Raw genomic sequence first — 13,538 nt, forward strand, 5'->3', positions numbered from 1 at the left:
GACAACTTTGTACATTTTGTGGCTATATGCCAAGTTACATTTATAATATACTGATATACATATATATTGGAAAAGCAAAGTATATTTATTATGTGTATATATATATACATACATATATATATTTATTGTATACTTGACGTAACTTTTCATAAATACCTTTACTACATACAATATATGAATATATGAATATATATACATATATATATATATATATATATATATTGTATATATTCGATTCAACTTAAACGCAAAGATCGAGCTAAACCAATGGAAACCTTACAAGAAAAACAACAAAAAGGTAAAGGACGAAATACAAAAGTAGAACTGAAACACTTTTCACTTATATTTTATTAGCAGCTCCCGAATACAATATTAATATTATGCAATAAGAGTGAGAGACAGCAACTAAACAAGCGTACATATATGTATATATATATATATATATGTACATAGCTTTTGCCACATAATCTTTTGTTTTAATGCCCACCATGCCACCACACCAACACACCCAACGCTATAAAATATAACAAAAGAAGCAAAACACACTTAATTTGTTTGTTAATTGTTGCTAAGAAAAAAAAGTTGAATAAAGCCCTAAGCAAAATGAATAAATCATATTTTTTTATATAAACACTTACGCAAAAAGAAAAGCAAACACAAAACTTGAAAAGAAAAAAATGTACCTTTTGTTTAGTCGGTGTCCTAAGTAGCTAATGTCAGCGATTTATTTAACTTGTTGTTCATTTATTGCTCCCCTTATGTAGTTCAAATTGTATCAGTTGAAATTAGCAAATTTTAAAAACCATGCAAGTAAAAAAATTAAAATTAAAAAACAAAACACAAAAACGAAAACAATCAACAGTTAAAAATTCGATTTTCAACTTTGCTAAAATACTAACTAAAATGTTAAAAACAAATTACATACAAATTATATTACATACTAACAAAAACTAAACACAACAAATATAAATGAATTTATAGGCAAAATCTCTTCCTAAAAATCCCAGCAATAAATACAAAAAAAAACCTAAAAAAAAAATAAATAAAAACAAAACAATTTGAATTTTTGAAAAATAAAATTGAAAAAAATATATAAAAACACGTCTGTGAGTTGTGTTTCAAAAGTTTAAACATCTTGTAGATTATATTTGAGCATTTTTTATAGAAATTTTTAAAGTTTTTAATGAAGCTGTTGAGCTTGTTGCTGTTGCACTTGCTGCAACTGTTGGTTGCCAACGCCTACAACTATTGCCACAATGCGACCCATATTTGCGATACGAGAAACATGAGGCACTTTATATGCCACATGGATACCGAGCTGGTGAGTTCCTTCAACTGCCGAGTTTTCCATGAAACCCACAACTCCAGCGTCTTCAGCGTCCATTGCTCAACAAGGCCAAATATGTGGCCACCATTCCAGATACGTTGACATTGCGTACACTCATCCTAGACTATCATAATGATTTTCGGCATATGCTGGCTGGCGGTGGTTTGACCACCAATAGCAACGAGACCTTTCCAGCCGCCTCTCGGATGCGTGAACTCATCTGGGACGAGGAACTGGCGCACATGGCGCGCATACACGCCTCCACAGTATCCTTCAAGCATACCATGTGCCGCTCCGTCGTGCGTTTTCCAAATGCCGGTGAGGCTTTGGGTCTGGTCTTTGCAAGTTCAACAAGGCGTACCATTAAAGAGCTGCTGGACTTGACGCTGGTGCCCATGTTCGAGGAATATCGTGTTGCTGAGGACCCCGACAACCTGGTCAACGAGTTTGACTCCTCCAAGTAGGTTTTTATGAATCTGAATTTACGCATATTATCGTCTCACCAGATCTTAGCAGATTAAATATAAATATTTATAAAAAAAAATCTAACAAATAACCAACATCAAATATTTATGCTTAAATTAGGTTAGTGTTTAATGAATCTCTGGTTTTTTCTAGGCACCATGTGGTTGCCCATTTTACGCTACTTGTCAACGATCGAGTCTCAAGAGTGGGCTGCGCCTTTGTTGTAGCTTCTGGATGCGAGCAAGAAGCCCGCGAAGGGTATGTTTGAAATCTATACAACTATAATCACAATTCCTTTTATACCCTGTATCTATCATCAGTGTTTTTTGAAACATGTCTGCCTGCCTCATTTTAGAGACTATCTTGTTTAATAATTTATAGTTGGAAATATTAGCTCTTGTAGGACCATTTATTACATTTTGTCGAAAACTTTCGCTTCTTTCTTTACACCCGACAAAAAATCAGTCTAGATTTTAGAAAATCGCCCTGAAAATGTTGATTTTTAATAAGAAATTGATTTCTTATTTTTATCTTTTTAAATAGAAAATATTTCTAAAAAGTAAATATGCAAACCCTTATTTAAAAAAAAACCTTTCTGAAATTCAGAAAAGAGAAATGAGATTAAAAGTAAATTATATTTATTTCAAAGCCTTAACAAATAAAACTAATGTTGAATAAAAAAGTATCAAAAAATCAAGTCGCTAGAAATATTGTTCCAAATTTATAAAACTGTACACAAAACACAACCTTCCGTTTAAGAAAATATCTTCTGAATAATAGGCTAGTGGTCCTGGTCGTTAGAAATATAGCGATTTAAAAAATGGAGTGTATTTTTTATGAGTGATGATCAATAAACTCGATTTCTGTTCCACATCTTTTGCGTATATCTTAAAGGTTGAAAGAGCTCCTGATTTAATTATATTTTTAAGTACAGCTATTGCTTCTTTTTGACCTGCCACTACGACTTCGTGAATATGGAGAAATCGTTTGTATATAAGACGGGCGATCCGGCAAGTCAGTGTTGCATTTGGAGAGCCCCCTCCAAAAGCAAAAAGTTTAGGCATCTTTGTGGCAACTCGGGAGCCATATTTCCCATGGTAAGCGTGTTATTATCTCATTTTACAGTTGAAATCATTTCGTCTTGTTAACAGGATCATGGCGAATTGGACCAACATCAAAGAAATTTTAATTTACAAAAATGTTCCTGAGTATTCGAATTGTAAAATTGTATTATTATAAATTGTAATTATAATTGGAATTTTATTACTTTTTCTTATTTCACAAAACGAATCCAGATTCCTTTTCTGCAAAAAACCAGTTGATGATTTGCTATATTATATATATTAACTTTCCAGATCTGTTTGTTTGTGCCTCAGCATACAAACAAGAAAAGGGCGAAAAAATATTTGTATTTGAAAAACGTCAACTTCCTTTACCCAGCCAGACCAATGCAAATTGTCCTCGTAGATTGGGAACTATCGCGGATCTTGCGTTTTTGGATCATCGATTCACCTTGAATGTCCAGTTGTCCTTTAAGACTCTGCAATTTTATGGCCCAGCTATAATTATTTTCATAAAAAAGTCATTACCTACTGTTTTTTGATCCATGAGAAATTAATAATTTATAATTTTAGATTTTCTCAAATAGGATCTCATTGGTGATTTTATTGTTCGACCAAGCAGAAAATTTGTTTTATCCGGAAAATAATTCATGTATAATTTTTTATAATATATTTTTGAATAATTAATTTCGTCTAGTTCGATTGATACATAAGCAAAATATTTTTAATTAATATCAACTAACGGCTAACAGACTTAGTCGGTTTTTACATTTACGAGTGTAAACAAATACTTTTTGAGTTATTTCGGTTTCCAATCATATATATATATATATATATATATATATAAGACTGCGCGAGTAATGCAAGTACAATTTTGTTGTTGTCTTAGTTCTGAGTTTAATTCTGAGTTTTTATTTGCCTCGTTTGCGAATGAAACCCGCTTGCTTAGATAGTATTGGAACGTAAGTAGTTAATGTGGCAATGTTGTTCAGAATGTTGTGCTTAGGATTAGGATTCTAAATGCTGTTATTAACAAAATCATATAGATATATGCATGTATCTGTGTATATAGCGTAATATAAAAAAATCCATTGAAAAATACCGAGACCATACAAAATATCAGACTAAATATTTACGCTTCGTTTTAAAATTGTCAGCATATGTGTAATTAAAGTTAACTTTGTTTTCTGTCTAGAATTCCATTTTTTTTTTCTTTTATCTCTTATCTCATTTCTCTTTTCGTTTTATTCGATTTTTACACTTTTTTAGTTTCGCAGCACAAAAATGCCAGCTGTACTCATTGTCTGATTGCTTAAAGTATGGTTAAGAAGATTTTTTTTTTATTTTTTATTTTTTGTGGTAATGATAATTGTTTTAGGGGTACGTAATATGCGTAAGATTCGTACTACGTATTCCTAGGGCACAGGAATGCCTCTTGCAGTTGCCTATTTTGCATATCTATTTCGATTTGCCAGCTACACCATAATTCTCCATCAATTTAGAAAAATACATACAAACACTTCTCTGCTCTTCTCCATACAATTCAAGCGGTTCTAAAAAAGCCGCCATTTCACATAATTTGAAAATTTTGGTTGTTGAAAATGTTGAAAAGGTCGGATTTTAAATTTCATTAGGGTTTCTAGTTGTAGTTATATATAAAGTTGTTTAGCTTACTGTTTAAAATGCCTCAAAATCAAACCAAATATCTGATTGTAAAATAACTTTTGCGTATTGAATATATTTCAGCTCTGAAAAAGGAACACATTCTAGGATATTCAAAATTTGCAAGGTGGGTTTTTTTTTTAGTTTCTCATTCTGCAACACAAAATGCACTTAGATAAGAGATCCGATTCATAAAACTTCTCAAAAAGTTCACCAATCCTTCTACACCAAAAAATATAGGTGAACGCCTTCTTTTTTTATGTTTCATAATTTTTAAAGCCACTAAGGCTGTTTCCTCGAGTAATTGAATATTTCCACCTAATTCGCAGTGCAACATTATATTAATTTTCTACTTCATTTTGTGCAAAACAGTTTTGTGCAAATAACGTCAAATTGCGTTGGGTTTAATGCCAAACGTACTCGTAGTATATATCTTTTGCTTATAGACTAGGTTAGCTTTTTCATTTGGCTTGTCTAGAAAAACATTTTGCATTTACATAATAACAATTTTTCAGCAATCATTTCGTATGCAAAAAAAAAAAACAACAGTTTCCAATTCCCTTACAATATCTGACAGCCAGATCCATGCATAACCTCGCTGATAAACATGGGCGTGCCAGCTCCCAATCCTCCATCCGTTTTCTGATGTTCGTTCTGTAAGATTATAATAATATTGTTAATAACATACTGCATTTATAGGATTTCTCTAGAGATAAGATCATACATATACATTATGATTTTTACCAGAAGCATTTGAATTAAATTTTATAACTACAACAAGTGAACATTGCAGTGTGGATTGTAAATGACACCAAAGATACCTTCTTGTAGGGCGACTATAATAATGAATGTGCCTTTTAAGTTTGGTAATTCACTTTAAAAGTGAAGTGAAGGTACTGAGTTCCTTACAAACCTTAGCAAGAGATTCTTTCAATTTAACTTCAATTCAACTTACATTTCTAATTATCGATCCTATCGATTTTTGAAGTTTCAGTATCAGAGTATGAAAATTATGGTTTTAGACTCGAGTCCTTCCCAAAATGTTCTATATTTTAAATTAATTTTTCATTTCTTTAATGTTGTTGAAAAAGCAACAATATTGAATATTTTTTAAATATGTTCTTATTAAATTCATATATAAATTTAAATTTCAAACCCCGCCAAACTTGTTCCTATAAATATATTTAAAACTAGAAATAAAATTTTAAATAATCACAGAATACCCTGTAAATTCTCTACATTCTATAATATAAAGTTTATACTGTAAACGATTAAATTATAATGTTTTCTTCCCCTTAAGTATCCACTTACATCATCGAAATCGCAATCAAAATAATGACTTTGGCAATCCATGCAGCGGCAGCTTTCGGACATTTTGCAAGTGATGCCCCACTGTTTGGCCAGATCTTTGTAGATCTCCTTGGATGTCTTGTTGCTCATCATCTCGGGCGTCAGCAGACAATTCTGCTCCTGCTGCTGTTGCTGCCGTCGACCACGACGAGATCTGGAGGCCACGGAACCGGATATAGAGCCAGATGCACAGCATGCCTCATTGCAGGCTTGGGCATTACTGTTGCCCGCAGCAGAGCCATTGGAGCAGCCAGCTGTATGAAAGGGGAATATGTAATGACGTTAGGAGTGAAGCGGATTTCCACTTACCCTCGTTGCCATAGCGATTTAGTAGGGGATCATAGAAATTGTGGCGGGCTGCTGCATTGCTGGTGCTCGGCTCCTCGGTGTCCTCCTCAGATTCGAGCCCCATGTGGTGGTTGACCTGCTCGCTGCACTGGGTGCACTGCTCATCTGTGCATGGCTGCTGTCCGTCGCTGGCATCGCTGCAGGCGGCAAACAGATTATTCTGTTTGGCACGCACCGCTGCCATTTCGGTTTCCAGCAGAAACTCGTTGACGCTCAGCGTGTTCTCCTCGTTGTCGCTGTGCACCAGCTCCAGCTCGGTGACGCCCTCAATTTGAGGATGCTGTGGGTGCTCCAGCTCCTCCCCCTCGTTGTTATTGTTGTGACTGTTGTTGTTATTGTTGCGAGTGCCACAGCTGCTGTTGTTATAGTTCTGCTGACAGTCGGGATCGTTGCAAATGCTATTGTTGCTGTCGTTGTCGCTATTGTTGCTATTGTTGCTGTTGTTGCTGTTGCTGTTGCAGCTGTCGTCATTTAGGGTCAGCTGGTCCAAAGCGGCGCTCAACTGAGCAGCGCTCTGCCGCGAGCTATTCGCCGAGCTGCGTCGACTGTTCTGATTGGGCGTGGCACTATTCTCCGATGACAGTTGACGCTGCTGCTGATGCGACAGACGAGTGTTCTATGTGCGGGGGTAGGTGAGTAAATTCAAATCAGAATGCGAATACACTCAACAAAACATGTACTCAGAACTACGAATATCGCCGTTATTTGCACAAATTTCAGTTCAATTAGTAGATTTTTCTCAAAATTTTAAAGTAAAATTGTTCAAATTGACCTTTCAAAAAGTGAAAAACATTTCTTAAAATCATTTAAGAAATACAATTTCTTTTTTGCTGAAATATATTTCATTAACATTAAAACTATTTCAAGGCACAAGATATTTTTATGGATGGTCGTTTGCAGTTTCGAGACATTTTAATCCTCACCAGAGGATGAACTCCCTTAAATGCTTTCCGAATTGATTACTTCTTAATGAGGTAGAAACTATTTCGGTTTTTTAGTGCCATCTCAATTTTGTGTGCTCTTTGGCAATTCTGGGGCACATATTTTTTTTAATATTTACGTTGAGTGTGGGCATCACCGCCTCCTTGCGCTGCACTTACCTCTTCTAGCACATACTCATAAGTAGGCGGCGGAGTGGTGGGCAAGTTGCTGCTGCTGCTGCTGCTATTGAAATCCGCTGCAACTTCACTGATGCAAGGAGCTCGACTCTGGTTGACATAGCCTGCAAGATTATCACATGTGTGTTTACATATTGGGTGATTTGTCTTTATTTTTGGGAGAAGCTGTCATGCATATATGTTTTTACTACGCATATAACCAAAACAGTTTATACTATATACTGTGACCTGCAAAATAGTGGCATTAACTTAAGCGAACGGGGCATCGTTAAAGTTCAAGTTATGGGATATTAAGTAAAAGAAAGTGTATATATATATTAATAAATATAATCTAAGATCTCATTTGATAACGAAGCATTATTAAGCTAAAGAATGTTAAACGGAAACAATATAAATATTTTGATATTGCTATGAACTTTTGCAAAGAAATAGCAGAGCCAATAGCACAAATTTCAAATAAATGCTCGTTTGCTCTGTTATTTGCAATGACATTAGCACTAGTAAGTGCTACTAAGATTGCAGATCCGATAGCAGTTCTCGAGACACCTATCGTTGAGCAAAACAAATATGCGATTCCTTTAGTAGTAGCACAAACTATACAGTTCGGCTGATATATTCTCGCTCTGCTCCCGTTCTTTCTGCTATTGCTCCAGCTAAGAGAGCACAATGGAAATTTTTTGCTCTTGCTATTGTAACTGACAGAGCTGAGTTTGTTGAAAGAGCATTAATTTCAGTCTTCAACTGTTTTTTATTTAAAAATAAAACGTATTAGAATTTATTGTATTAGTTTGTTATTGCTTAAAAAATCCTTTTCGATTTTTAAAATTAAATTCTAAATACAAAGAAAAGGAAATTAAAAGTATATTGAAATGTTTATTTTATTTTGTAGATCATTGGAAAATGGTCCGTAGAAATTAAATAAATTAAATTAAAAAGCTAAAAATTTTGATATTTTAAGTGTATGAGCTTAAGGCACAATGCAATTTCGAATTATGGCATGTTTATGCTTATAACTAGTAAATATTCAAGAACATTTTTAAATAGCAAAAAGAAATAGTTTTTCTCACATAAGCTCTTTGCCAATGTTTATGCATCAATATATAATGAATGTACGCCGAGCAAATGTACTATGATTTAAAAAAAAAAGCAATTTGTTAAAGAACAATTCACATGCAAATTAAAGACGCTTGAATACAAAATTTGGCTTTTTCAATAATGCACAGCACAATCAAGCACACATATGAAACAAATAAAGCGTCTGCATATGAAAATTGAAATAGTTGTGAGGCAATTTTTTTGTTGTTTTTATCCATTCTTACCCATACGCAAACTGTTGGTATTGGTGGCAGTTTTGCTTGAATTTGGTGGCAAGAGCAGCTTCCGTTCGCTCATTGAGCCGAGACTGTTGCAATCAACTGAATCAATGGTCGAGCTGCTTGCACCAACTGCCTGATGTTGTTGCTGATGTTGCTGTTGCTGCTGCTGCTGCTGCTGTTGTTGTTGTTGTTGTTCCAATTCCTGTTGCTGTGTGCCCAATAGTGCCTCATTCACAGTGGGATCCGGATCATGCTCTTGCGATGTACTCGTGCTCCGTGAGCTGCCCATGCGAAACTTGAGTTTAAATGGCGCCATTTTTATTGGAATCCTATCAGGACTATGAAGAGTTATCCTAATTCTCCTCTGTTTATTTTTCTTATTTTTTAACGGGTGATCGTTTTAAATGCGCATTTGATGGCAACGTTTTTTTTTTTTTTTTTTACTTGAACAACACTGATGCAAAGTATGTGATGAAAGAGACAGAAAAAGACAGAGAGAGAGAGAGAGAGAGAGAGACAGACAGAGAGAAAGAGAGAGCAAATAGATAGAGTTTACAAATGAGAGACACATAGAGTCAGATTAAAAGTTCAATCTGTAGTTTACCACAATATTTACTGCATAAGAGGTGAAAATTCAACTGATAAAATTTCACAGCTTGACAACCATTAATATTTTTAATATTTAATATTTTCCACGTTTAAGTTACAAAATTATGCGTTGGGCTTTTACGTTATGGTTTTGTGGCTCATGCAAATGTATTCAACGTTAAAATATTTCAAAAATATTGCAAGAAAATCTTACCTGTAACTTTAAACGGCAATGCTGGAAAAAATCACGAAGAGCTGCAAATAAAGAAGAGAAAAATAATTATAATTGGCCTTATGCATTTAATTAATCACTCTGATAAGATTTCTTGTGCTGCAAAATACGATTATCATTGGCTTATTTTTGTTGTTGTTGCAGCAATGATTAATGTGAACCGACAGGCGAAATAACAAGAACACACATACACTAACAAACATGTCAGTGCACGTGTCAGCTGCCCCACGTTGCTCATTGTATGTGGCACGTGCCACATTGCTCATACGCCCCGTACTCCAAGTACAGTGCACATGTGTTGTATGTTTATTAATTGCTTGCGTTTAGGCCACCAAATCAGAGCACACACCGTACATGTCCTTGCCTCAGAAACACACACACAGACACCCACACCTACCCACACACACCAGCAAGCCTCACTCAATGCTTTAGTTTGTGTAGTTTTTTTTTAGTGCGCGACAAGTTGTGGCCAAATTTTAAGTGCGCGCCAGTTTTGCTTTTGAAATGCAGCTTAAGCTTAAAGAAAATACCAACCACCACCGACCACCCCAACGGCCATCGCCCAGCATATGCCTCATTGTCATGCAGATTACACAAAAGCCACTTAACGCTTAGAGCGCTCATCTCTGAACTGCTGGCCTACTATATAGTAGACCTGGTTATTATTATGCTTGTTGCCACCACCTGGCACCTGGCAAAACAACAAAAACAAAACGAGTAGAATCTCATTTCCGTGGCGGTGTGTTGCAAATTGGTTGCTTGCCTCAGGTTGCCACAGTTGCCACAATCATAGACACCACGGCTTAGCTATAGAATTGAACTACACTCTGCAAAAAATATTACTGAGATTAAAATCGAATAGACTACTAGAAATTCAATACTCTTATGCCTTATGGACAATAATGAGAACAATTTATTTACTTCATCTTATTTTTTATTTTAAAGAACAGTTCTGCCGTGCGTAAAAATACAAACAATTACTTACAAATTTCCAACTAAAATAAATTTATTTATTATTATTATTATTACTATTATTATTATTATTATTATTACGGCGTTTGGTCGAACCCTACTGCTTGCATACTTTTTCTCTGAGTGTAGAACCTAAATTCGTAAGAGTAAAGGCTTCTTTCAAGAAATAATTCTACTTGGAGTAAACGCAAACAATTACCTACAAATTTTACAAACTTTAATACTAAAATTCAGAAATGTATTATAAATAAGTTTTCTCTGAGTGTAGAGCCAAAATTGCCTTTTAAATTCTAAAGGCTTAAGCGAGTGTCTAGCATAAAATACTTTAAGCTGTCTGTCAAACAGTGAACAGAGTTATAGGCATGACCGAATATATATATATATATATATTTTAAGCTGTTCATATTTGCAGGCAATAAAATTCTAATTGGTATTGACATAACAAGCACACAATACTCACCGTGCAGCCGTTTCTGAATACATATATTTATTTACCCCAACACTTTGCTGATTGCATGCACACAAAAAATGATTGTGAATTTCAATTTGTTTTCGCTTGTCTGTGTCTGTGTGTGTGTGTGTGACTGAGTGTGTGTGTTTGCATGTGTGCATAAGCCACACACACACACACACACACACACGAGCGCAATCAATTCTTGAGCCTGACAAGCAATGCAACATAAATGGAAATCTCTGGATGCGCATTAATAAGCCCACACTTTATGGTAGGCGGTGGGAGAGCGGGGTATATTAAGCTATAAATAATGTGTACGTCCAGTTGGCTAGCAATTAGTGCGCTGACTATTTCGGTAGCATTTAGCCCTGAATTTGTATACTTTACAAGTTGCAAGTGTGTCAAGCGACAACTTTCACTTGCCACACATTGCCTTGAGGCATGACTGAACTTCTCTCTTTTTCTCTTGCTTTCGGGTTTAATCTATAAATGCCTTTAACTGGGTCACAGTTTCAATTTGGTGCATTTGACAGCCTAATAAAACATACATACATCTGCTCGTCTTTCCACTTTTGTTGTTTGTATGCTGTATAGAATATTCTATGACCTGCCAAGCAACTTGGGTTTTTTTTTTACATATGTGCATTTCCCTTTGTTGAGCAACTTTTTAATTGTAAGGATTTTAAACTTAAGATTATGTTTTAAAGACCATTTCAAGATATGGCTGTCAAGTTCAGTGTATATATTATTGGCAAGTTCGTTAATTCAAGAATGAAAAACCTCCTGGTTTTTCCTGGTTTCATATTGAGATTCGAACTATTGTAATAGTTCACATATAAAGCTGCATTTGTTAAGGATACGGTTTGCAAAGTCATATTTTTGATTAGCTGATTATACCTAGTTAGTTCAAATGTCGTTCAGAGTTATCTGGAAATTTTGCAGATAATCTTCTTTTAAATCAAATAAGATAACTCTATCATATTTTATTTCCATTTGTTATGACTGCTTAAAAGTATGTTGAATATACTGCTCTAAAGCTCTTGACAAAAAACTTACTCTCTGACAATAAATAAATTGCAACATGCATCAATATAAAAAAAGAAGCAGCACTCAAATTTTGGAAATAAGTACAGGTCATAAAATCAAAATGATGCCTTTGGCCATAAAAATATAAAAAAAATAAAACTGCGGCAACTGTTGCATGCAATCAAATTGATGGCTTTGCATATTTTAACAGTCCAAAGCAAAATTAAATGGCTGCAATATGTATATAAATATATATATCTAATATATACATGCATATGTATATATATTTATTTCAGGCATTTAATTTCGCTTGTGTGTGCGTTGTGCTTGAAGTCAAAAGGCAAATAAAGGCGCATCGGCAGAATAATTAAGAAAAAGTGGAATTTCATTTGTGCGTCGCTGCTGACACCATGCGGCTTCCACATTAAACAAATAGACAAACAAGTGTCCTGGCGCAGGCAATGTGTCAGAAGGCTGATGCCAAATGGTGATCAAACGCATTAGTATTGGCCAATTGATAGCCTGGCCATGGCGTCATCCAGCAGCGAAAGCGAGCAGCGAGCAGCAAGCAGCAAGCATACGGCAACAGGACAGGACAGTAAAGAAAACGCACACACGCAAATACACACACCCGCACACACCCACGCATTGTGAAGTGAAATTAACACAACGCAGTAAACAGAGTAAGGCGAAACCGCAGACAGAGCAAGCAAACAAATAATTTAATGCGTGGGTGGGGTGGACATTGATGGGTCCTGTCCGCTAGGAAAAGTGATATCGAAGTGAGTAAACATTAAGTGAATGGCCATGAATGGGAGTTCTGGACGCGCTGCTATCAATTTAGTTATTAATATGAAAATATATACATTTGTGTTTTGTGTTTCTATTGTCTTGGAGCGATAGGAAAAATCGAAAAGCACACATATGACACAACCTTGAAGCAAAGTGCAATTGTCCTGCAATTTTGTGTACTTACCAATCGTGTCTCAGTTACAGCTACAACTGTAACTGTATTTGTATTTGTGTGTGGGTGTGTTCGTTGTCTGTCTGGGTGACCACTTATTATATTTATAATTATTATGATTTTATCTCTTTATAAACACAATTGACTTTCAGTTATTCACACTTTTTTCAGCTGTTTTAATTGAGGTTTTTTCTTTTTTTTTTGCTTTTCAAAGTACTTTCAACTCGCTAAATTCTGCCACAGACTGTCGAAAGTTGCCTTGGGACACAAGCTTTTTATTATCCTGTCGAAAGCTTTTATTGAGCTTGTTCAAAGCAAAGCGCATGCGCCTCGTGAGCTTCCGGCGTTTCTGTCCCCAATGTTTTGCTTCGTTTCATGCTTTGCCCGTCAAATCCTTGCACTCTTTGCTTTGTTTCGCAGGTTCGCGTGAATGAAAATTAAAAGCAGCTTTATTGCTTAAAGTGCTTAAAACAAATTGAGAATTGATAAAGGACATATTGCGAAATATACAAATATGCGATACTAATAAAAATGACCTTTATGCTATAACGTGCTTATTGAAATTAAATCAAAGCTGTTTTGTATTTGAGGCTTATTTAGTACATTTTGCTTGCAACTAAACGGTGTGTACACACTGCGACTGTTATGATTTTTG

At 35.1% G+C, this 13,538-nt stretch overlaps 2 protein-coding genes across 2 annotated transcripts; one reads left to right on the forward strand and one right to left on the reverse strand.

The window, feature by feature from the left end:
* The first annotated feature begins 1,228 nt into the window (after positions 1–1,228).
* Positions 1,229–3,014, forward strand: LOC6560963 (antigen 5 like allergen Cul n 1). The gene is made up of 5 exons (XM_032734828.1): positions 1,229–1,321; positions 1,396–1,787; positions 1,946–2,050; positions 2,727–2,889; positions 2,944–3,014. The coding sequence occupies exons 1-5, from the start codon at positions 1,286–1,288 to the stop codon at positions 2,998–3,000; spliced, it is 753 nt and encodes a 250-aa protein (XP_032590719.1). The 5' UTR covers positions 1,229–1,285; the 3' UTR covers positions 3,001–3,014.
* A 692-nt stretch (positions 3,015–3,706) lies between these two features.
* On the reverse strand, positions 3,707–13,499 carry LOC6561143 (probable serine/threonine-protein kinase tsuA). The gene is made up of 7 exons (XM_001987391.3): positions 12,896–13,499; positions 9,450–9,490; positions 8,651–9,101; positions 7,314–7,435; positions 6,175–6,829; positions 5,827–6,119; positions 3,707–5,169 (listed from the first exon to the last, which is right to left on the reverse strand). Exons 3-7 carry the CDS (start codon positions 8,961–8,963, stop codon positions 5,077–5,079), a joined length of 1,476 nt encoding a protein of 491 aa, XP_001987427.1. The 5' UTR covers positions 8,964–9,101; positions 9,450–9,490; positions 12,896–13,499; the 3' UTR covers positions 3,707–5,076.
* Positions 13,500–13,538: the final 39 nt, after the last annotated feature.

Source organism: Drosophila grimshawi, unplaced genomic scaffold (assembly GCF_018153295.1).
Source record: "Drosophila grimshawi isolate 15287-2541.00 unplaced genomic scaffold, ASM1815329v1 contig_1369, whole genome shotgun sequence".
Classification (NCBI taxonomy): Eukaryota; Metazoa; Arthropoda; class Insecta; order Diptera; family Drosophilidae; genus Drosophila; species Drosophila grimshawi.

Excerpts from the sequence above, each read along its gene's own strand:
- LOC6560963 (XM_032734828.1), top strand. The coding sequence starts at position 1,286 with ATGAGGCACTTTATATGCCACATGGATACCGAGCTG. Across the intron at positions 1,788-1,945 it reads AACGAGTTTGACTCCTCCAA|GCACCATGTGGTTGCCCATT; the intron begins GTAGGTTTTTAT and ends GGTTTTTTCTAG. Across the intron at positions 2,890-2,943 it reads CGGGAGCCATATTTCCCATG|GATCATGGCGAATTGGACCA; the intron begins GTAAGCGTGTTA and ends TCTTGTTAACAG.
- LOC6561143 (XM_001987391.3), bottom strand. The coding sequence starts at position 8,963 with ATGGCGCCATTTAAACTCAAGTTTCGCATGGGCAGCTCACGGAGCACG. Across the intron at positions 7,436-8,650 it reads TACCAACAGTTTGCGTATGG|GCTATGTCAACCAGAGTCGA; the intron begins GTAAGAATGGAT and ends ATAATCTTGCAG. Across the intron at positions 6,120-6,174 it reads AAATCGCTATGGCAACGAGG|CTGGCTGCTCCAATGGCTCT; the intron begins GTAAGTGGAAAT and ends CCTTTCATACAG.